Source organism: Mustela nigripes, chromosome 2, assembly GCF_022355385.1.
Source record: "Mustela nigripes isolate SB6536 chromosome 2, MUSNIG.SB6536, whole genome shotgun sequence".
NCBI classification, from domain to species: domain Eukaryota; kingdom Metazoa; phylum Chordata; class Mammalia; order Carnivora; family Mustelidae; genus Mustela; species Mustela nigripes.
The window spans coordinates 58,296,453-58,318,634 of record NC_081558.1 but is presented as its reverse complement, the minus strand read 5'-3'; the positions used below and the strand labels follow the sequence as shown (position 1 = coordinate 58,318,634).

Genomic DNA, 22,182 nt, shown 5'->3' with positions numbered 1-22,182 from the left:
CCCCTGCCCAGCACACATGCCTGGGGCCAGTGTTCACACCTGGGAAGGGAGAGAAGGGAAGGGGAGTCCCAAATTGCCAGCCTGTGCATCTGGCCTTCAGGCCTGTTTTCCTTTGGCCTAGGGCACGTGAAACCCCCACAATGTTGCCACTGAAGGCCTGTAGCTCGGGCAAAGCCCTGTCAGGCCCCTCCTCTCATTGAAGACATCCTCAGTGTGGTCCCTAGAGACATCTGCGTTTGTGAGCCTGTGGCTGGAGCTTGCCACCCTGCAGAGGCTGTTGACCCCCACCTAGCTGTCACAGACCTGCAGCTGGCCTTCCCATCCGGCCTCTCAAAGGGTTTCCATCTGTGCTTTCTCCAGTTGCCTTTCCTTGTCAAGCCTTTGTAACTGTGGCCCTTCTTTTGGTCTCACTGTCCAGGTGATCTGCAAAGACTGGAGCAATCTGGCTGGGAAGAACTACATCATTCTGAACATGACGGAGAACATAGACTGTGTGAGTGCCGAGCTAGGCGGGGGCCACGGAGAAGGATGGGAGGGGGTGTGTGGCCAAACCTGGGCAGAGGGGAGCATGCTAGGCATGGGGAGGGGCCTAGCCTAAACCAGGGGAGGAGCCAGCCCCCACCCAAGTCTAAAAGAGGAGTGCCTTCATATGTTTAAATTCCTAAGGGCTCTTTTATTCTTGCCCTACTCTGTTTAATTTCAAGGAATAGGTTTTTTGTGTGTGTGTGGTTTTTTTTTTTTTAGATTCTATTTATTTATTTGACAGAGATCACAAGTAGGAAGAGAGGCAGGCAGAGAGAGACAGAGAAGCAGGCTCCCTGCTGAGCAGAGAGCGATGCGGGACTCGATGCCAGGACCCTGGGATCATGACCTGAGCCGAAGGCAGAGGCTTTAACCCACTGAGACACCCAAGAGCCCTCAAGGAATAGTTTTGTTCACGTGTGCAATGTCTTATCGCCTGGAACATATTGAAACTGTCTTTAAAAAGTTGCTTTCCTTATTTGTTGGTTTTGGCCTTGGTTTTCTCACTTGCCTTTGCTCCCCAGATGTCTGGTAGGTTCTTTCAGAGCTATTTAAGGAGGGCCATCAACAAGCTGGTATGAAGCTTTGAGCTTGGAGTGGGGTTTATTAACTGACTTCTCAGGAGGGTGGACTGGCTGGGCCATTTGAGTTTTTAATGTCAACATTTTTAGGTCCTTCCTCTTGGGCGACTAGATTCTTTGAAAAAGGAATGTCTGTCCTACTGGGAGCATAAAGGGCTGGTTGTCAGTGTTCTGGGAGGCAGGGTGGGGAGAGGGCTTGGCACCTCAGTGTTAGGGCAAATTCATAGAGTACAGACAAATTCATTTACTCCCTCTTTGAGCAAGAGCCCCCTACCACAGTGGTGCCCCATGTCCTCTGGGTCAGAGGGCCTCTCTTTTACCCTCTTTGCAGAATCAATTTCCAGGCTTCTGCCAGGGGGCAGGGACATTTGTCAGCTCTACAGTGCTGGGAAGAGGAATTAGGGATCCAGCTGCTTCTTAAATAGCCTCTCAAACAGTTCTCCTATTTTTAGAACCATTTTCATCCTCCCTTCAGAAGGTAACCCATGCTGCCTATTCAAGAGCATGTTAGTTGGGGGTTTGACAGTGTACGTGTGATTCCTTCTTAGCTTGTCCCATTTCAGCTGAGGATCTGGCTCTTTGGGGCTTGCTAGATCAGGAAATTCTAACTCATCCATATGCCTCCAGTTCCCAGATTTTGTTGTTCTTGTTTCCTCTTCCGTTTTGTTTTGTTTTGTTTTTGTCTTTGTGCTTTTAGACCTTGAAAAAATTCTTTACTCTCGTTTAGTGGGTTTGGGGAAAAGTGAAAGTATATGCCTGTGTTTAATTCAAAAGTGATCCAGAAGATTGTTTTCTTTTTTTCCCACTATAAATAATAAACAAGTAGATTTTTTAAAAACATGATTGATACATTTGAATCTATTACAGTGACTATTTATTCTTACTGATGCTTTTACATGCCCCATCTCTGGCCAGCAAGAACCTCTTTGAGTTGGCTTCTAAGTCTTTTTGGCCAACTAATTAATGTTTGATAGTTTCCTTGATTTCTGGTGTGACAGGATGTTTGGACTCATTTGTACTTTCCTTCCCCCAGGCATGAAATCAACATTTCTCCAAGCCCTCATTCCTTTTATTGGGAAATGGTACTTAGAGACCACAGTAAGGGTCCTTGAGACCCTTAAATTTTGTATGTGCATATTTGAACAATAAAGTCTAAAGATATTGTCTGTCTTCTTTCCAAGTAACACATACATATATAAAAATGCTTTCATTCTGCTTTCCCTGTTTTTGTCTTGATAGTTTTTCTCATTTACTATTTGATCACTGCCTAATTAGTCATTACTTTTTTTTTTTTGATGGATTTTTTTTACCAGGGTAAAAAGATCTAACAAAAATTGATCATCTTAACCATTTTAAGGTACTACAATGGTGTTAAGTATGTCATTGTTATGAAACAAATCTCCAGAATTTCCATCTTGAAAAATATATTCTGTCCCTATTAATCATTCTCCCAGGCCCCTGATAACCACTGTCCTAGAAATTGGGCTACTCTGAGTACGTCTTATAAGTGGACTCAAACAGTATCTGTTCGTCTGCAGCTGCCTTATTCCATTCAGTAGAACGTTCTCAAGGTCCATCCATGTTGCAGTGTGTGTCAGAATTTCCTCCTTTTTTAAGTTTGAATAATATTCCATGGTATCTATAGGCCACATTTTGTGTATGTATTTGTCTATCGATGGATATTCAGGTAGCTTCCCCCATTTTGGCTGTTGTGAATAATGCTGCTATGAATGTGAATCCACCAATATCACTTTGAGACCCTGTTTCAATTATTTTGGGTATGTACACCCAGAAGTGAAATTGCTGGATCATATAGTGCCTCTATTTTTTTTATTTTTAGAGAAATCTGTGGTGTTTTCCACAGTGACTACACCATTTCACATTCCCACCAGCAGTGGACCAAGGTTCCAGTTTCTCACATCCTCACCAACACTTGTTTTCTATTTATGTGTGTGTGTGTGTGTGTGTGTGTGTGTGTTTAAAGATTTTATTTATTTGAGAGAGAGAGTATGGGGAGGTTGGGGAAAGGAGAAGCAGGTTCCCTGCTGAGCGGGGAGCCTGATGTGGGGCTCGATCCCAGGACCCTGGGATCCTGACCCGAACTGAAGGCAGAAGCTTGACCAACGGAGCCACCCAGGTGCCCCTATTTTCTGGGGTTTTGTTTTTTTTGTTTGTTTGTTTGGTTTTTGGTTTTGGTTTTTTTTTTGAGTAGTGGTCATTGTAATGGGTATGAAGTGGAATCTCATTATGGGTTTGATTTTCATTTCTCTGATGATTAGTGGTGTTGAGGATCAGTCATTATTATTATCAGTCAGTGCTTATTTTACTTTATTAATACATTTGTTTCTTTGCTTACATGTCTTTTCACATTCCCATTCCTTTCTTGCAAATTTAATTGCCTTTTCCCTGAAATATACCCTTTAGCAGCTCTTTCTACAAGGATATGTCTGTATCAGCCCTTATTAGTGTAAAGAATGTCCTTAATTTTCTCATGTTCTTTTTTGGTAGCTTTTCATTTTGATATAATTTCAGAAGACTAGTGCAAAGATATCCTTTGTATCTTTCAGCCAGATTCAACAGCTTTTAGCATTTTTCCAGACCATCTGAGAGTAAGTTGAGACACATTTGAGACATAGTTAGGTTTATTTGTTACTGTTTGCATTCAGCTTTGGACCTTACCCCCCTCATCCTTGTTGATTCAGTTGTATTTTTGACCGTGTAAAACATCAGTGTGGTTCTAAACATCAAAATGACACAAAAATGTGTGCTTAGAGAAATACCCCTCTCCCCCATCACCTCTTGCCCTCCATTCCCACCCACTCCGTCTAGGTAACCAATTTCATTAGTTTCTGCTTATTCTTCCTGGGTTTCTTTTTATAGCAATAAGCAGACAGATATTTCATTTCTTCCATTCTTTCTTTCAGGAAACGTAGCATATATTTATATTTTTATTAGTTTGCTAGGGCTGTCATAACAAAGTACCACCCTGGGTAGCTTAAAAACATAAATTTATTCACTCACTGTTTTGAAGGCTGGAAGTCCAAGATCGAGGTGTCAGGAGAGTTGGTTTCTCCTGAAGCTTCTCTCCTTGCCTTGCATATGGTCATCCTCCCTCTGTGTTTTTACATCGTGGTCCCTCTGTGTGTGACTGTGTCGTTAATCTCCTCCTCTTGTAAGGACCCCATCTGATCGGATAGGGCCACCCTAATGAGCTCATTTTAACTTAATCACCTCTTGAAAGATCCTGTCTTCAAATACAGTCACAGTCTGAGGCACTGGGGGTTAGACTTCAACATATGAATTATTGGGGGAACGCAACTCCGTTCATACATAACACTACTCTTTTGTGTTTTGCTTTTCTTGCTTAACAATGTATGCTGGAAATCACTTCATGTTAGTTCATGGAGATTATTCTCAATCATTTTATTTTTACAACTGAATAATAATCTTTACAACTGAATAATAATAACCCCATGATGTGTATGTATTTTGGATTGTTTATTAAATTTCCTTTGTGGTGGGCATTTGGGTGGTTTCCAGTATCGTGCAGTTATGTATAAGGCTGCTTTGAATGACTGTGTGTGTATATGTATTTTTCTGCTGTTGGGATGTACCTTCAGGGTAAATTCCTGAGAGTAGGATTGAATATGCAGTTTGTTACATGCTACCGATTTCCCATTTCTCTCTCATTCTCATTAGAAGTTTATTGGGCCTTATTTTTCTATCTATAAGGTCTCCTAATGCTTTCATGCTTTCTCTTTTTAAAATTTCTCTGATGAGGGATTCCTCGGTGGCTCAGTGGGTTAGCATCCAACTCTTGGTTTTAGCTCTTCGGGGTCCTGGGATGCAGCCTTACATGGGGCTCCATGCTCAGCCGGGAGGCTACTTGAGGATTCTCTCTCTCTCACTCTCTCTCTGTCCCTTCCCCTGCTCACGCTTTCTCTCTCTCCAAAATATAAATAAACAAATATCTCTGATGCATTCTGAATAATTTCCTAGCTTTATCTTTTAAATTAATAACTCTCTTCAGCAGTGTCTAATCATTTGTCTGATCCATCCATTGAATCTTTAATATAGATAACTGTTTTATATTTTTAGAATTTCTCCTTGGTTCCAAATCCTTCCCTTTGTTCTTCATTTTGTTCCTTTCTATCATTATGGTTTCTATTCCTTCATTTTCTGAATTAGCTTAAGTATATTGATTTCATGATTTCTTTCCTTTTGTTTTAGTAACAGGACATCCTGGAATGTCAGTTCTCCTGTTTATGGCTTTGTGCCTTGTTCCCTGGTATAGATCGTTCTTTATTATTGTGATCTCCTCTTCAGCCCCAGGTTGTAAAAGATTTCCACCAGAGTGGTTTCAGGGAAACTTTGGAAGTTCCAGCATTCGTAGGTCAGCTTTCATCTTAATTTCTTGGTTTGGATTTTCATATCATGAAGAACATTTGGACTCCAAACCCAGGTAAAGCACAAGCCTGAGTTTTTAAGTGATCTTGGATGACATTTTTCTCCTCCCCATGGACCTGGGCAGGTGGGAGAGCCCATGACAGCTCTTCCAGGTGAGCAGGAATGTTTTTGAGTCCAATTTCACTGAAAGGGCAGGTCTTTGGGGCTTCAGGCTCCATCGTGGTACTCTGCTGTAGTTCTTCATTTCATGGGGGCCAAGAATGTGCAACATTTAAAGCCAAGTCTCCAGCTCCTGGGTTCCATTTCTGGGTCTTGCACCCCTGCGAACTGCTGTAGCTTTAGCACCTACTCACTCTTCTGGCTTTGAGTTCCCTCTGTTCCTGCCTATATTTTTCCCCCAGTGTTTGTCTGTGTTTATAGCAAGGTGAAAGAGCAGGACTTTCGTCAGTTCTATCTGCTGTAATGCCACAAGTCAAAATGATGGGCTGGGTTACGTGTCCCTTCCTGTTTGCCATCAGGACCATACCAGACACTTCGAGGAGTTACATGTAACTTTAGTGCATTGGATACAACGGCTTGGATGGGAGCCGGAGAGCTGGAACCTTGACTGTGGGAGAAACAGTGTGATATGAGGAAAAGACCATCCACCCAGGAGTCAGCAGGGAAGAGAGCATTGCACTTCAGAAAAGTTCTAATGAATTACAGTGTATGTCCAGAAAAGCACGCAGATCCTAAGCGTTCAGCTTGATGGATAATCACAAAAGAACCATACCTATGTAATCAGCACCCTCACCAAGACGTGGCTCACGATCAGCACTGCCAAAAGCCCTTCTTACTCTCCTTTCCAGACACTGTTCCCTCAAAGGAAACCATTTTCTTGGTTTATAACCCCATACACTGATTTTGCATGCTCTTTCACTTTGTATAAAGAGTCATTCAGTAGGCACTATTTTGTGTCTGGCTATTTGCCCTCAGCGTTTTCTTTTTGAGATTCATCTAGATGGCGGCACATAATAAGTTTGTTCACTGTGCTTCTGTCTAGTGTTCCATTCATGTATCCACTCTAATGTTGCTGGGTCTTGGAGTAGTTCCTCTTCAGGCTATGGGGTGTGGGCTACCGTGGATGTTCTCAGACACGTATTTTGGTGAGCATCTGGATACTGTTCTCATGGGTGACACTGCGGGGCCATGGTCTCTGCCTCTCTTCACCCTGAACAGATGCTGTCCTGCAACTTCCCAAAGTGTTTGCACAACTTCTTCTGCCTCCAGCAGCACATGACACGTCTGGTTCTCCCCTGTCACCATCACCCCTTCCCCTTGTCTTCTTCATTTAATTTAATTAATTTTCAAGCTGTATATTGTACTGGTATCACTTTGTGGTTTTATTTTGCATATTCCTGATTCATGAAGTTGAGCACCCTTTCATATGTGTTTTGGCTGACTGCATCCAATTGGGTCATCTTGACTATTTTTAATTGATTTCTGTGAATTATTTCTATATCCTGGATATGAGATGTCTCTGTGTGTGTGTGTGTGTGTGTGTGTGTGTACACATCACATATATATCTCATAAATATTTGCTGCTATTCAGTGGGCTGCCCTTTTCCTCTCTCAATGGTACCTTCTGATAAATGGAAGTTCTCAATTTCTAAAAAGTAGATCATAAAATAATCTAACTTACCAATTATTTCCTTCTTGGTTAGTGTTTTTAAGTCCATTTTAGAAATCTTTGCCTACTCAGAGGTCATGAAGATAGCTTTCTTTTTTTTAAGGATTTATTTATTTTAGAGAGAGACAGAGAAAGAGAGAGAGAGAGCACACACAGGGGAGAGGGGAAGCCGAGACTCAGAGAGGTGCAGTGTTGTGCTAAAAGTCACAGAGCTAATGAATGGCAGAACCGGGATCTGAACCCAGATTTCTTTGACTCCAAATTCAGGGCTTTCTCCCCAGGCCTCGGACACTCAGTTCCCATTTACAAAATAAATGGCACGAAATGTATAGTCATCAGATGCTGCCAGAATGGACACTGTGGGTCTGTGGGCTTAAGCCAGGCAGACATCTTGACCCAGAACATGGGTCTGCACACATGGGGGATCACAGGCCTGTGGCATGGGGGAAAGTATTGCCTGTGGTGGGGATGTGTTCCTTTTGTAAGCAGGGAGGCTGCTGGGTACAGAGCCTGCTGCTCAGGCAGATGCAGGTGTGTACCCCATCCCTACACACATATGCACACACGTGCACATGAAGACGGTAAGAACTATTTCAGGAATAGGCGCATGTGACTATCTCCATGTATCAGTTCTCTCCCAAATTCAGAACCAAGTTGACTTTCTGTTCAGCCAGTGAGGGCCAACGCTCACGTTTGCACCTGGCACTTGCCATGGTAACAAGTCCCCTTGGTGGCCTTTATGCTGGGATGATGACCAGGAAGCCTCGCTAGCTTGGGCTTTACCAGAAAGGAGATGGGAATGTCAGGGCCCCACATGGTCTGATGAGATGCCTGGGCCTGGCAGGCAGCCCTGGGTCAAAGTTCTAAGGCCGGGCACTCAAGAGAAAGCTTAACAGCTGGGACAGGTGTGCTGCTAGAAGGTTTGGAGGCCAGGAACTGGGGTCAGTGATTTCCTGGTTACTGGAGGAAGAAGGCTGCTGGAGAGGAGCCTGGGGGTGGGGAGCAGCTGCAGGGCCAGTGGAAGGTCTCTTCCCTGATGGAACTAGGTCGTAGCCTGCCTGGGTTTCTGCCACTCACTGAGTTCCTGGCCAGTACCTGCCTCTTGTTGTTGTTTTTTAAATTACATAATCATATCTACACAAGGTCAGGAAAATCTAAACAGTACAAGCTAGCAGGTGAGAACAAAATCTGCTTATATCCCTCCTCCTGCCCCTGGCCGCTGCTTCCAGGAGTTACCATTTTAACTGCATCTGTTTTAGTTCCTCTGGCCACCAGTGCCACTGTAAGAGTACTCAGACAGCTTTCTTGACTCCCCTGCTTTGGGCTGTATCTCTGCAATGATGGGAGAGAGGTGAGCCTATTACTGCTCCCCACTTCTCCTCCTGGGTTTGGGGTGCATCTTTGGTCTGTTGCATGCCTGACCTCCCAGTATGTTCATCCCTTGCGCTATACACTTGAATACTCAGGCCTGATCAGCAGACTTCCGTAGGCCATCACACATGACACACCCACTTCAAGACTTGTTGCACTGGAATGCATCTGTCCTCAAGTTCAATAGCAAGTATCCCCTGGCAGTCCCCACACCCTCCTCATGTGATTGGCTCAGGCAGGAAGGAGCATCTGGATGCCCAGTGGATATGACATTCCCACAGTTCTGCCCAAAGGCTGGGCTCAGAGCCTCTCGATGGTCTCCAGGTCTATAAGAGCAGTTCCCTCTAGAATAGCCAGATGGCCTTTCCCAGGGTTTGACCACTGGGAGGTTGGAGGTTGGAGTGGGGGCTAGACCTGGAGGTAGGGTGTCAGTAGAGCCCTCTCGCTTACTGGGTTGGGGGTTCTCTTTCTGTCCTTGCAGGAAGTGTTCCGGCAGCACCGAGGGCTGCAGCTCCTGGCCCTGGTGGAGGAGGTGCTGCCCCGCCATGGCAGTGGCCGCCATGGGGACTGGCACATCTCCTTGAGCAAGCCCAGTGAGAAGGAGCAGCATCTTCTGATGACCTTGGTGGGCGAGCAGGGTGAGTGGGGGCAGCACAGGGAAGGGAGGGCCCAGGGAGGCAGCATCAAACCACTTCTCGCGGGCTGCAGGAGGTCTACAGAAACACAGGAAAGCATCCAGAGGCTTTGACCTTGGAACTTAGGATTGCAACAAGAGGTAGTGGTTGGGCCCCTAATGTAGGGTTCAACTGGAGTTAAACTGGAGTTCGGGCAAAGAAGAGGAGGGTGCAAACGTGGGGACCAGGAGGGGAAGAGGTGTGGTTTCAGCACCATGGCAGGAGACAATAGGCACTGCACAGGAGTGGTGGGCTACACAGGGGGCGTATTCAGAATGCAGAAGTGTGGGGCTGTGGGAGTGACCGCCCGGTGTCCCACCTGTCACATGGTGCCCAGTCACTCACTCCTTTGCAATGAGGCAGCCTGTGGAAAGCGAGCATTGGGGAGAGGGGGAGTGCATACACCATGGGGTCTACATGTGGTCAGGAGCAGGGAAACAAGCCTCTGGAGTCTTAGGCCAGAGGATATCCTAGGGAGTTGGCTGTGCCCCAGTGGCCAAGGCTGTGCTGATGATGGTGTCTTCCCCCAGGGGTGGTGCCCACTCAAGACGTCCTTTCCATGCTGGGTGACATCCGCAGGAATCTGGTGGAGGTAAGAAGGCAGGGACCTACTCCGCTCTCATTCCTTACAGCTCTGGGAGCAGGGCTGCCTTCCCTGAGGGTGGGAGATAGCCAGCACGTGGTGCAAAGGAGCAGAAGTCCAGCTCTTGCTCTGCACAGCTCCTCCTTTCAGTCCTCCTAAGACACAGTTTCCGCGGGAGAGATGGAGTGCACGAATGCTTCGGAATGTGTATGCACCACCGCAGTTTGCGAAAGGGCCCGGAGCGGGTGGTGGTCAGGATAGGACTCAGAATGGGACCTCCGAGGGGGATCTGGACTGGTCAGTGGGAGTCTTGTGGGTAAGTGGGAATTGCCCTAGGAATTGGGTAGAGGCCTCGTGGGGTAGGAGAGCATGATGCAGTTTCAGAAACCACAAAAGAAAACACAACAGGCGTGGGCATGCTTCAGAAGCCATCAGTCAGGCATCATCTGGCAGGACAGGGCTTGTGCTCAGGGGACGGCCCCACCATCTTGAGGAGCAGCCCTGACCCAGTGCAGTTGGCCAGCTGCACAGCCGGTCCTAGAGACATGGGCTGAGCAACACTCTGGCCAGCTTGTCCTTCTGCACTGCCAGCCACCCCTGTTGAGCACCCCGGTTGAACAGAGCCGGGGCCTGTGGGTGGGGCAACCCCCCTTGGTCCTTCTCCTTGGTCTTCCTGCTCCTTGTTCTACTTTCTTTAATGGGGAGGACCTTGGGTTCCTCTCCTCCTTTCCCCAGGACAGCCACCATGCCAACTGCTCACTGTGAAACCCAGTGACCTGGCATCAGCCCTCTCCCTTCTCCCAGGCTCTGCAGTATTTCACAGCTGGGAAAGATGAGCTGTGCATGACCGTGCACCCCACCTCCTTATCTGTCACACGCAAGGCGGAAAGGTGGTGGTGCTGGTGGTTTGGGGGTTTTTTTGATAAGCACACTGAACACTTACTGAGTGCCAGACTGCGCTGGGTTCTCTGTGCTGGGTTCTCAGCCCCCAGTGCCAGCCCTTGCCTCGTGAGGATTAAACAGGGTTCCCTGTTGAGTACCATTGGTGTCCTATTTAAGATGGGAGCTGTAGCCCACAGAAGGGAAGTGATTCGCCTGAGAACGCACAGCCAGAAAGCAGCAGAGCCAGGCTTTGGACCAGGCCTGAAGGATTTAAGAGGCCTTTAAGCACAATGCTGTCCTTACTACCTGGATGGTTACCAAGGGACTTCCCAGCTGTTAAGTTCTGGATTCATGAACACAGGGTGCTGGGATGGGCGGACAGGTGGAAACTTGGGCTGGTCTTCATCTTTTTTTTCCCACAGAAACTTCCTGCCTCTCCCTGCCTCTGGGTGTTCTAGCTTTGCTGGGCACTATTCAGACTGACCTCGTCTGGCAAATTTAGCAATTTCAGTTAGGTGGCTGAACCTAGCAAGAGAAACTGACCTTTGATTATTTAAAAAGTCAGTAAAGAAAAGTACTGGAAATAGACAGGATGTTCACAGACACCCAGGCAGTGATGAGACCTGGCCTCATGTAGAGGAGTTCCAGGCAGAAAGGGTGGCTCCCAGGCCGCTGCATTGGAAGCTAGTAGATAGCCCCCTCACCCTGGCACCTGTCATCCTACGAGGATAGCACCTCCCTTTTCCTGCTCTCTGCTTGAAGTGCTCATTTGTGGAGAGTGCACCTGCCTGGCCCAGTAGGGGTGCAGCAGCCTCTAGGCCTGAGAAGAGCAGCCCACCCAGGACAGCTTGCAGTGTAGTGGAGGTACCGGCCAGCCAAATGGGTGGTGGGCCATTGGTCACCACCCACTCTTAGTGGGAAAAGGGGGGAAGCTGGGAGGCTGGTGGTGGCCCAGGATGTGGGCTGTCCCCAGCATCCTGATCTGCACTGTCCATAATGGTGACAGAACACCTCCACACTCAAGGTAGAAGCTGTGTTTTAGGGACCTGAATCATTAAGGGAAGCAGATGTCTGCCCCAACAGGGACAGGATCAGGGCAGAGCCATGGAGGGGATGTAAGGGGAGGTTGGGAATGGAGGCATGGCATCAAGAGGCTTGGGGCTGCCATCCGGTGAACAGATGGCAATTGGGCAGAGACAGGGATGGGAGTCCCAGATGAGCACAGGTCCAGGCCTCTGAGAGTGCATAGTCAGGAGCATGCCAGCTCTTCTCAAAGCCTGTCCCCTGTCCCTGAGCCCCAACCCTACAGCCCCGTGGGGAGCCCTGACACCCAGGACCTCAGCTGGGGAAACTGGCCCCTCCCACCCCCAGATTGGCATCCAGAACTACTCCACTACAAGCAGCTGCCAGGCACGGGCCAGCCAGGTGCGCAGTGACTATGGGACGCTCTTTGTGGTGCTGGTGGTCATCGGTGCCATCTGTGTCATCATCATCGTGCTGGGCCTGCTCTATAACTGCTGGCAGCGCCGGCTGCCCAAGCTCAAACATGTGGTGAGCATGGGGACACATTGGCAGGAGGGCTTGGGCTGGGGGTCCTGCCTATGGAGGAGAGAGTACCCAGAGGGTTCAGTCATCTGAGACTCACTGTCCACACTGCAGGTGGGGTGGCAGTAATTGTCCTGGGATGGGGGTCTGCTCCTGAAGCTGCTTGTCCAAAGCCTCCCCCGCAGTTTATCCCTCCTGTCTGCAGGGCACCTGCCCAGTCATAGGGGATAGACGTGCAGTGGGGGCTGTGGGAGCTGTGGGGAGAGATCAGATGGTGTCAGGGAGGCCCCCCCGCTTGCTGAGTGTAAAGTCTCATCAGGAGTTTGGTTGTGGGAACAGGACAGAAGGGACAGACGTCTTTCGAGGGTCTGCTGGGGGTTCCCTGTGTCTGGTCTCACAGACCAGGGAAGGAACAGTGAATGGTTCCAGGCCTTGTGCTCGGAGCTGTTCGGGCGGGTGGGGGCTTGGGTTGGGGCGCTCGCCCAGCGGCCCTCTCCCAACCGCCACAGTCACACGGCGAGGAGCTGCGCTTCGTAGAGAACGGCTGCCACGACAACCCCACGCTGGACGTGGCCAGCGACAGCCAGTCGGAGATGCAGGAGAAGCAGCCCAGCCTGAACGGCGGAGGGGCCGTCAACGGCCCGGGGGGCTGGAGCGCGCTCATGGGGGGCAAGCGGGACCCCGAGGACTCGGACGTGTTCGAGGAGGACACGCACCTGTGAGGGAGCCCGCCCGCCAGCAGCTCTGGCCCGCTGTGACCCCGCGACCGTGCCCTCGTCCCGTTGGGGCTGCGCCGGGACGAGCCGGGCGGACCCGGAGCGGTCAGCCGCGCCTCCCCTCCCCTCCCGGTCCCGGCCGCTCTCCCGCAGCCCGGCCCTCGGTGCGGGGTCCTCCCGCTTCCCACCGACTCATGGAACAGTCTCGGCACAGCCCTCCCCACTCCCACCTGACGCCCCAAGGGGCCGGTCCCGGAACGGCCCCGCTTCCCCGGCCGCGTCCCGGGACCCCCATTAAACCCGCCCGGAGACCACGCCGGGCCCAGCCAGTTCGCCTGCCGGACTCATTCTTGCTCCGGGGCGGGGCGGGGCGGGGCGAGCGCGCAGGGGGCGGGGCGGCGCGGCCCGGGTCGGTCCTCCGGGCGCCAGGCGCCGCTGCGGAGCGGGGCGGGATCGCGTGTGTTTACATCCGGCCGGGGCGCGTCGCCGCCGCCGCCGCTGCAGCCACCGACGCCTGAGGTCGTTCGGCCCGGGTCCGAGCTGCCCGCATCATGGACACCAGCGACCTCTTCGCCAGCTGCAGAAAGGGGGATGTGGGCCGAGTGCGGTGAGGACCCCGCAGCCCCCGGGGTGCGGGGTGGGAGGGGCGCCGCCGGCCCCGGTGCGTGTGGTGGACCGGCTCGGGACAGGCGCGCGCCTCTGCGCCGCCGCAGCCCCCGCGCCGGACCCACCATAGACGGCCACATCCGGCAAGAGCGCCTGGGCGCCCCAGCAGGGGGCCGAGGCAGCTTTCCGAGCCGGGGTTCTCCAGGACGGAGTGCTGGGGGTGTTTTACTCCCTGGGGTCCCGGAGGAGAGGACTGCTACGCGGAGCCGCGGAGAGGAGGGTCGCCCTCTGAGTGCTCAGGACCGGGAGGTCAGACCCCGAGGCGGGCCCGGGACTCTAAACGTGGCTCTTCGCGCTGATGCGCTCCGGGACTGGCATGCTGGGAACACCTAGGACCCAGAATTAACCTCTGATCCCTGGATTGGAAACTCCAGTTTGGAGTTTGGAAACTCCTAAGTGTAGTTAAAGCAAACCTGCGTAGAAGTCGCCATAGAACAGGGAGTGACAGGGTGCCTGTTTGGGATGTGGGGCATCTCACTTCGTGGGCCCTTCCGTCCCTGTTCTGACCCACCACTACCTCGCTTGGGCTGGTCTCAGGCTTCCTGACTCCCACAGCGTCCCTGGTCCCCGCCCCCGCTGCCCCCCAGCAGCAGCTGTCACCTAGGAGTTAGCTGATCACCCCTGAAGCTGAGTGCAACTCAAGAGCACTCCCCGCCAGCATGGACGTCTACCCCAGGCTTCCTGCCCTCAGTGATGGCTTCATCACCATCCATGATGGCCCCCCTCGCCTCCTACATGCCATTGGCTACCATGTTCCTGACTTCTGGCTTCTAGAATCTGTTCACTTCTTTTCACGCTTCCACACCACCCGGACACCTGCAGCAGCCTTCTTGGTCTCCCTGACTCCAGTCTCCCTGATCCATTCTGCTGGCCCAAGCAGCCAGAGGGCTCTGGCAGAACAGATGCCCGTCATCAGCTCCTCTCTCCCAAATGCCTTCAGGCCAGACTCTCGACCTCCTGGGCTCTGGGGTCGTGCTTCTGAGGATCAGTGTTTGCCTTTTGAGTTCCCAGCTCTACACCCTGTCTACCTATGTTGGTCCGTTTGCTTCGAATACCTTTCCTGCTCTGGTCTGCCTGTCATCTGCCCTCACCTAGGGGAGACTTCCCTCAGCCAAAAGGGATGTTTTCTCTCTTTCCCCAGTCTGTGGGTCTTCTCTCACAGACCATGAACGTGTCCTGACTCGAGCTCTGACCTCCTCCCTGCCTAGGTACCTGCTGGAGCAACGGGACGTGGAGGTGAATGTGCGGGACAAGTGGGACAGCACCCCTTTGTGAGTGCCGGCTGGGTGGGTGGTCATGGCAGGTGTGGGGCGGGGGCTTTCAGTCCTGGTAACTCCGTCCTGTACTCCTTTTTCTCCCTCAGGTACTATGCCTGCCTGTGTGGGCACGAGGAGCTAGTACTCTATCTTCTGGCCAATGGTGAGAGAGGGGTGCTGAGGCTGTGTGTGTGTGTGTGTGTGTGTGTGTGTGTGTCTGGATTGCATTTGCAAACACCATCAAGTCCTGTCTTTCCATCACCCCCACACATATCCAATCAGCAAGTCTTGTTGGTTCTACTTTCAGAACCTATTTTCTGCCTTGTCCACTTCCCCATCTCCACTGCCACCACCCAGCCCAACTATAGCACACCTCTCCCCAGCCTCAAAGCCAGCCTTCTCTGGTCTCCTGACTGTCCCTTTTGCCCCACCTATAGTCTGTTCTCCATAATGCAGCCTGGTGGGTCTCCTAAGCCTGATAGGCTTTAAGTTCTCCAAAGATTGCCTTTGTATTTAGCATAAAACTAGAATGCCTTGCCAGTCTTTGTGCTTCTGTTGACCTGCTGTTCCTGCTCTGGCCTCACCTCCTTTGGTTCCCCAAGTGCTCAGTCTTCCAGCCATACTTGCTTCTCCAGTGCTCTGGCACTCCAAGTCTGCCTCTACCTCAGGGCCTTTGCACTTGCTCTTTCTGTTTAGATGGCCCTTTCTCAGATCTTTGCGTGGCTGATTTCCTCATTCCATTCAGGTTTCTGCATGCGGTCACAGCCCCAGTAACCTTCCATGGCCTCACTACGTGACAACCACAACTGCTGTTAACATTTGTCTTACTTGCTTTTTCTTCATAGCACCTGCCATTTATTAACCTGTTTATTGGCCACTGACCCACTAGAGTGTCAGCTTAGTTAGAACAGGTACTTGTCTGTTTATGGTTGTCCCTCCAGTGCATAGAACAGGGCAGTCTCTGAGCCTGCTCTATTTTTAGTGTGTGGTGCTCAGATGTGCCTATGTGCCTATGTCCTGGCAGGGGAGAGTATAGTGTCAGAGTGGGCCCAGGGTAATTCGGAAGGGGCTCCACATTACAGGACTAGGCCCTACATGTGGGAAGGTTGCAGGGGGAGAGATGAGGATTTCCTCCAGGCCCTATCCCAGCCACGGTGTGCATGTTCCTGACCCTGCTGACCGGTGAGCCCTGCTACCCCCCAGGAGCCCGCTGTGAGGCCAACACCTTTGATGGGGAACGCTGCCTCTATGGAGCACTGAGTGACCCCATTCGCCGGGCCCTGCGTGACTATAAGCAGGTGACAGCCTCCTGCAGGAGGCGGGACTACTACGACGACTTCCTGCAGCGGTGAGATGGGGTGCAGGGCTGGGTGTGCGTGGAGTGGGACAGTGGGATGGGGGCTGCTGTGCTGAGACTGGGGGGAGTCGCACACTGAACACCCCCTGCGCATTCCCCTCTCAGGCTTCTGGAGCAAGGCATCCATAGCGATGTGGTTTTTGTTGTGCATGGGAAGCCCTTCCGGGCACATCGCTGTGTCCTGGGCGTGCGCAGTGCCTACTTTGCCAACATGCTGGACACCAAATGGAAGGGCAAGAATGTCGTGGTCCTGAGGCACCCACTGGTGCGTCCATCCCGGGGGGCATTGAGACAGCAGGGGGCTTGTGCTGGGTGGCCACCTCTGACCTCTCCTGACTGTCTCTGCTTACAGATCAACCCCGTGGCCTTTGGGGCCCTGCTGCAGTACCTCTACACAGGTGAATCTCTGGGCCGGGGTAGGCAGGCAGGGACGGTGTTTCTGTCCAGCAGCAAACCCACCTGTAGCCTTGGACCCCCCATTTTATCTCCTGGTACTTATCCCCTGCAGTGTGGGGCAGTTCCACCTGCCTCCTGGATGGGCTAGGAGACAATGAGCCAGTGTATCTGCTCAGGAAGAGCTTGTCCTGCCTGCAAACTGAGCCCTCTTCCTGTCTGTCCCGGGGCCTGTAGAACTCAGGCAGTGGCTCCCGATAGGAAACCCAAGGCAGAAGTAGATACAGGAGTCCCAGTGCTGGGGACAGTGGAGGGCTCTTCTCAGGTCCTGAGCCTCCTGTGTCGCACCTAGGCCGCCTGGACATTGGTGTGGAACATGTTAGCGACTGTGAGCGCCTGGCCAAGCAGTGCCAGCTCTGGGATCTGCTCAGTGACCTGGAGGCCAAGTGCGAGAAGGTGTCCGAGTTTGGTGCGTCCAGGCTTGAGGTCCAGGGCATCAGGTGGGAACTGGCGAGGCCCACCTGGGTCCCTGAAGCTATACTCTCCCCTCCACAGTGGCATCCAAGCCAGGCACATGTGTGAAGGTGCTGACTATCGAGCCCCCCCCAGCAGACCCCCGGCTCCGGGAGGACATGGCCCTGCTGGCCGACTGCGCCCTGCCCCTTGAGCTCCGTGTAAGTGCAAGGCACCCTGGGATGGGGCCCGATGTGGGCATAGCTGTGGTAGACAGGTCCCACTCTCGGGTTCAACCCTTCTGTGACCTGAAGTCAGTCACTTCCCTTTTCTTTTTCTTTCTTTCCTTCCTTCCTTCCTTCCTTCCTTTCTTTCTTCCTTCCTTCTTTCCTTCCTTCTTTTTTTCTTTCTTTTTTTTTTTAAAGATTTTATTTATTTGACAGCACACAGAACAGTGGGAGAGATAGGAGAGGAAAAAGCAGGCTTCCCCTCTGAGCAGGGAGCCCCATGCATGGCTTGATCCCAGAACCTTGGGATCATGACCCGAGCCAAAGGCAGGCGCTTAACTCACTGAGCCACCCACACACCCCAGTCACTTCCCTTTTCTGAGCCTACTTTACTTTTGTTGTTGGTGTTGTACTCAAGTCTTCAAATGGGGCAGTAGTCCAGCCCTCAGGGGTTGAGCTAGAATAGGCTTTTGACTGGGGCTGGCTACTCTCCTTTGTCCCCCCCTGCTCTGAGGGTGTCTTTTTTTTCCCATTCCCCCCCACCCAGGGTGATCTCGGGGAGCTGCCCTTCCCTTGCCCTGACGGCTTCAACAGCTGTCCCGATGTCTGCTTCCGGGTGGAAGGTTGCAGCTTTCTCTGCCACAAGGTGCCGTCCCTTCCCCTCTACACCACCGCCCCCTTGCCTTAAGTCCCTGGCCAGCTCTCTGGGCATGGGCCCCAACCCTTGCCCTTCCTGAGCCCAGCCTCCCCCAGGCCTTCTTCTGCGGCCGCAGTGACTACTTCCGGGCCCTGCTGGATGACCACTTCCGAGAGAACGAGGAGTTGGAGGCCTCAGGTGGCCTCCCAGCCATCACCCTCCACGGCATCTCGCCCGACATCTTCACGCACGTGCTCTACTACATCTACAGCGACCACACAGAGGTGCGGGGCTCGGGCAGGCCGGGGGCACTGGTCTGGGGGGTGTGACAGTCAGGACAGGGCCACAGCCCGCTCTCCACAGGGCTTAAAGGGAGGACCCAGGTCCTGCTTGGCTCCATGGGGCTGGTTTTCCAGGAGACTGGAGAGGAAGTGTGGGACATGTCTGAATTTGTCTTTCAGGCAGAGGGGCCTCAGTCGGTTCCAGAGCAGGAAGGAATGGTGGGAGCCACACCATGAGCACATGCCACCTGGGGTCCCTGAGTTCTCCAGTTGGAGGGTGGGTGGGGGGAGTAACCCTGAATTACAACAGTGGGGTACCCTGAGCCTCCTGCCTCTAGATAGCAGCCCATGCCCAAGGTTCTGGATTTCTGTGCCCTGTTCTTTTGTGTCCCTGGGTCTTCAGCTGCCCCAGAGCATCCTTAACATGTGGGTGACACGGGCAGCCAGAGCTAGTGCTGAAGGGATATGTGTGTGTGTGTGTGTGTGTGTGTGTGTGTAAAAGGCCACTGGGACAAACGATAAACAGAGCACCCACATCTGGTAACTTAAAGGAGAGAGAAGTTTGTTTCTCCTTGTCTGAGGTGCGTGCACCAAGTGCGTGCTCTGGGACCCAGGTTGTCCCCTCCATCTTGTCCCCGTGACCCGGCCTAGGGCAGGGGTCTGCAGACCTCCAAGGACCAGGTATAAGTGCTGTGTGCACGAGCATCCTTGCCCCAGCCGGTCCACGCTGCCGTCGCGCCAAGCACCCTCTAGCTGGGGTAGAAGTGAGCCGGTGTGGCTGTGTTCCACTCACACTTCCTTGGGAAACAGCAGGCTGGACCCGGTCCTCAGCACCTGAGGTGGCGTTCTGCTCTGCATCTGGAGGTTGGGGTGTGGGCTAACTCATGTGTCAGGAGGAAGAGGAAGAGGAGGCAAGCAGTTTCCCTTGTCATAGGCCAGGTGGAGGCCACACACGCCAGTTTTGTGGCTCTGGAGAGAACTCACTTGCCAGAGCGCAGGCTGGGACATGTGGCCTCTGGTCAGGAGGAAGGCGCAGGAGACCGGCTGGGCTGTGATGTTAGCCCTGTGCTTGCCGCATTTAGCGCCCCCATCCCTAAGGCCAGCCGCCACTGCACTCAGACACCCTTTCTGGCCTCCATTCCTCCTGCCTCAACTTCATTCCTCCTGTGGCACAGCTCTTTGGTTCCTGTCATCTGGGGTCCATGACACCCCCCCCCAAATTCCTGAGGGAGCTTTGCCACTGAGGATAGCTGTTAATGGCTAGAAGTGTGGACTTGGGCTGCAAACCTGGTTTGATACTGGGGTTAGCCGTCCACAAGTTGTGTGTTACCTCAGATCCAGTTACTCAGCTGCTCTGTGCCTTAGTTTTCCCTGTCTAGAGAGCAGAGGCGCTGATAGCTGTTCTCTTTCAAGGGCTCATGGGGAGGGATGTGTGTGTCCCAGGCAAAGTGTCTGGCCTGGTGGAGCAGTGCGTGTGGCCTGGACGTGCGAGCAGAGGTCCTGCCCACCCTATCTCCAGCCTGCTGCCTGTGCCTATCCGAAGTCTAGATGGGAGCTGAGCCCACTCCCAGTGTGCAGTCCCGGTGTGGGGGTGTGGGAGCAGATGAAGAGTTACTGCACCGCCTTAGTGGGGGGCCCCTGCCTCAGTTTAGAGGAGCACCTTCTGTTTTCTGACAGTCTTTTGAGGTGGGCATGGTTGTGCCTCCCAGAGAGGGGGAAACTGAGGCACACAGAGATGAAGTGACTTGCCTAGGAGGGTCCCACAGCTAGAATTTCAGAAGACGTTCTGTGTGATTCACAGCTCAGCCTCTTTCCCCTGCTGAGGCCCTGCTGCTTCTGGCCTGCAAGCCTGCCTGGGGCCCGGGAACCCCAGTCCCCTTCAGCCTTTCTGGTCCCACAGTGCCTGCAGCAGTCTGGGCCCTGTGGGGTGTGGGTTGGAGCTCCTGGTCTGCCTTGCTGCCAGGGCCCTGAGTGGCCTCGGTGACCTTGGGGCGCACCCTCCCTCACCCCTTCTTTCACTGCAGCTGCCCCCCGAGGCGGCCTATGATGTGCTGAGCGTCGCTGACATGTACCTGCTGCCGGGCCTGAAGCGGCTGTGTGGCCGCAGTCTGGCCCAGCTGCTGGATGAGGACAGCGTGGTGGGCGTGTGGCGTGTGGCCAAGCTGTTCCGCTTGGCGCGCCTTGAGGACCAGTGCACAGAGTACATGGCCAAGGTCATCGAGAAGGTGGGCCCATGGGAGCCATGGTGGGTGGGGCAGTCTGAGGGCGGGTGGCGGGCGGCTCTGAGCTGGCTTTTCCGCAGCTGGTGGAGCGGGAAGACTTCGTGGATGCCGTGCGGGAGGAGGCGGCAGCCGTGGCTTCCCGGCAGGAGACAGACTCCATCCCACTGGTGGACGACATCCGTTTCCACGTGGCTAGCACGGTGCAGACCTACAGCGCCATTGAGGAGGCCCAGCAGCGGCTACGGGCACTGGAGGACCTGCTGGTGTCTATCGGCCTGGACTGCTGACTGTCCGCACATGGCATGGGCACACACATGCATGCGTGTGCACATTTGCAGCTCGTCTTTCTGTTCCTTGCACCCTTGAGGGCATCGTGGTGGGCTGAGGGGGCTCCGTGGGGTACCCCTCTACCCACGTGCCTGGGAGCCCCAGGGGAGGGTCAGGGTGAGCTCCCCTCCCCCAACACAAGCCAGCCCCCAAGGCCCTGGGGCTGGGCACTGCTCAGGGAAACCTGGGGTAGGGGTCGCTTTGGGCCTCCCTCCCCTGGAACCCCTCCACACCCCCTCTCTCCTGGCCCTGGCTTGTTTGCTTCCAAGCCAAGCCAGCAAGCAGGCTTCCCTGAGGTGCAGAGTTGGCCCACAGGGAGCAAAAAAGACTGTGTGTGGCAATAAAGCTTGATTCACTGTGGGAGCCTGAGCCTGTGTCTTGGGTGGGCTCCAGGGATGGCGCTGGGGAGGGCCAGGGAGGAAGCTCTGGGTTTAGATCCCCTCATCCAAGTTGGGAAGGGCTTGGTGCCCAACGGGGCTCCTTGGGGGCTGGGAGTGTGTGTGGGTCTGAGTAGGCAGCCCCTCTTTGCTGGGCCCAGCCTCCCCAGCAGTGGGGCTCCCCTCAGGCACAGCAATTGTTCTGGGGTCCTCTTGGTGAAGTCCGACCCCTCCCCTCTCCTCCCCACCCCCCTGCCCTCAGTGGTCTTGGGGGAGGTTTAGTGGGAGGGCTGACTGGGCCACTGCAGAGGCTGCTTCCCCCTCACACCAGGAAAGGACTGGTTTCCAAGGCAGACTGGTTTCTAGCACTTGTTTATTGAGCAGTGCCTATATACCAGAGGCTGTTCATCCCGCCATGGTGTCTCCCCACAAGCACCTGTGTTTTCCACCTGCAAGGACCAACGCTGGGTGGTGGGCAGGGCCAGAAGGGAGAGGCCTCCGTCAGCCCTGCAGCAGCAGCTTGCTCTGCAGCTCCAAGAGGAGAGCCAGGGAGCAAGGGTAGAAGTGGAAAGGGTAGGAGGAAGCCCAGTGACCCCAGCTAGCCCCAGCCTGGCTCCCTCTACTCCCCAGCCCACTGGCCACTGGCTGTGGGGAGCCCTTACCAGGGCCAGCCTCCCTCCTGGGGCAACCTCCTGGGCTCTGCCACAGGGGTTGTGGTTATCAAGGATGTCAGAGGTGGCTTTCTCAGGATGTCCTGTAACTGGTCCCTCACCCCAGTCCCTGGGGTCCTGAGGCCCAGGCACAAATACCCTGACGCTTGCCCCCTTCTGCCCGGGGCAGAGCAGTCGGGCTCCTGGCCCTCCCTGCAGTTGTTGTTCTGGCCCTTTGCGCCTTTTTACTCTTGGTCATCAGCTCCACAACTTCTGGGGTCTTTTCCTTAAGTCCCCCATGCATTTCATCCATATTGGTCTGGCACAGTGCTCACATGGGGTCAGCTGTAAGGGCGGATGGGTCAGTTGAACAAGGTATGCAGTTG

The 22,182-nt window shown here is 53.3% G+C and overlaps 2 protein-coding genes across 4 annotated transcripts in view; both read left to right on the top strand.

The window, feature by feature from the left end:
* PODXL2 (podocalyxin like 2) overlaps positions 1–13,279 on the top strand; it is a 35,926-nt gene extending 22,647 nt beyond the window's left edge. The window contains exons 4-8 of the mRNA XM_059390457.1: positions 419–493; positions 9,032–9,188; positions 9,755–9,816; positions 12,061–12,240; positions 12,744–13,279. Of these exons, the coding sequence (XP_059246440.1) occupies positions 419–493; positions 9,032–9,188; positions 9,755–9,816; positions 12,061–12,240; positions 12,744–12,956 (687 nt within the window). The 3' untranslated portion in view covers positions 12,957–13,279. The remainder of the gene's footprint in view (positions 1–418; positions 494–9,031; positions 9,189–9,754; positions 9,817–12,060; positions 12,241–12,743) is intronic.
* A 114-nt stretch (positions 13,280–13,393) lies between these two features.
* Positions 13,394–21,129, top strand: ABTB1 (ankyrin repeat and BTB domain containing 1). Of its 3 annotated transcripts, none has more exons than XM_059390454.1 (12): positions 13,395–13,557; positions 14,825–14,887; positions 14,980–15,035; positions 16,076–16,220; positions 16,335–16,494; positions 16,582–16,627; positions 16,975–17,091; positions 17,178–17,296; positions 17,850–17,948; positions 18,056–18,223; positions 20,245–20,445; positions 20,523–21,129. In XM_059390454.1, the coding sequence occupies exons 1-12, from the start codon at positions 13,502–13,504 to the stop codon at positions 20,727–20,729; spliced, it is 1,437 nt and encodes a 478-aa protein (XP_059246437.1). In that variant the 5' UTR covers positions 13,395–13,501; the 3' UTR covers positions 20,730–21,129. The 3 variants fall into 3 exon arrangements, with proteins under 3 accessions (XP_059246439.1, XP_059246437.1, XP_059246438.1); XM_059390455.1 differs by having other exon boundaries at positions 13,432–13,557; positions 14,825–14,852; XM_059390456.1 differs by lacking the exon at positions 16,975–17,091 and having other exon boundaries at positions 13,394–13,557.
* Positions 21,130–22,182: the final 1,053 nt, after the last annotated feature.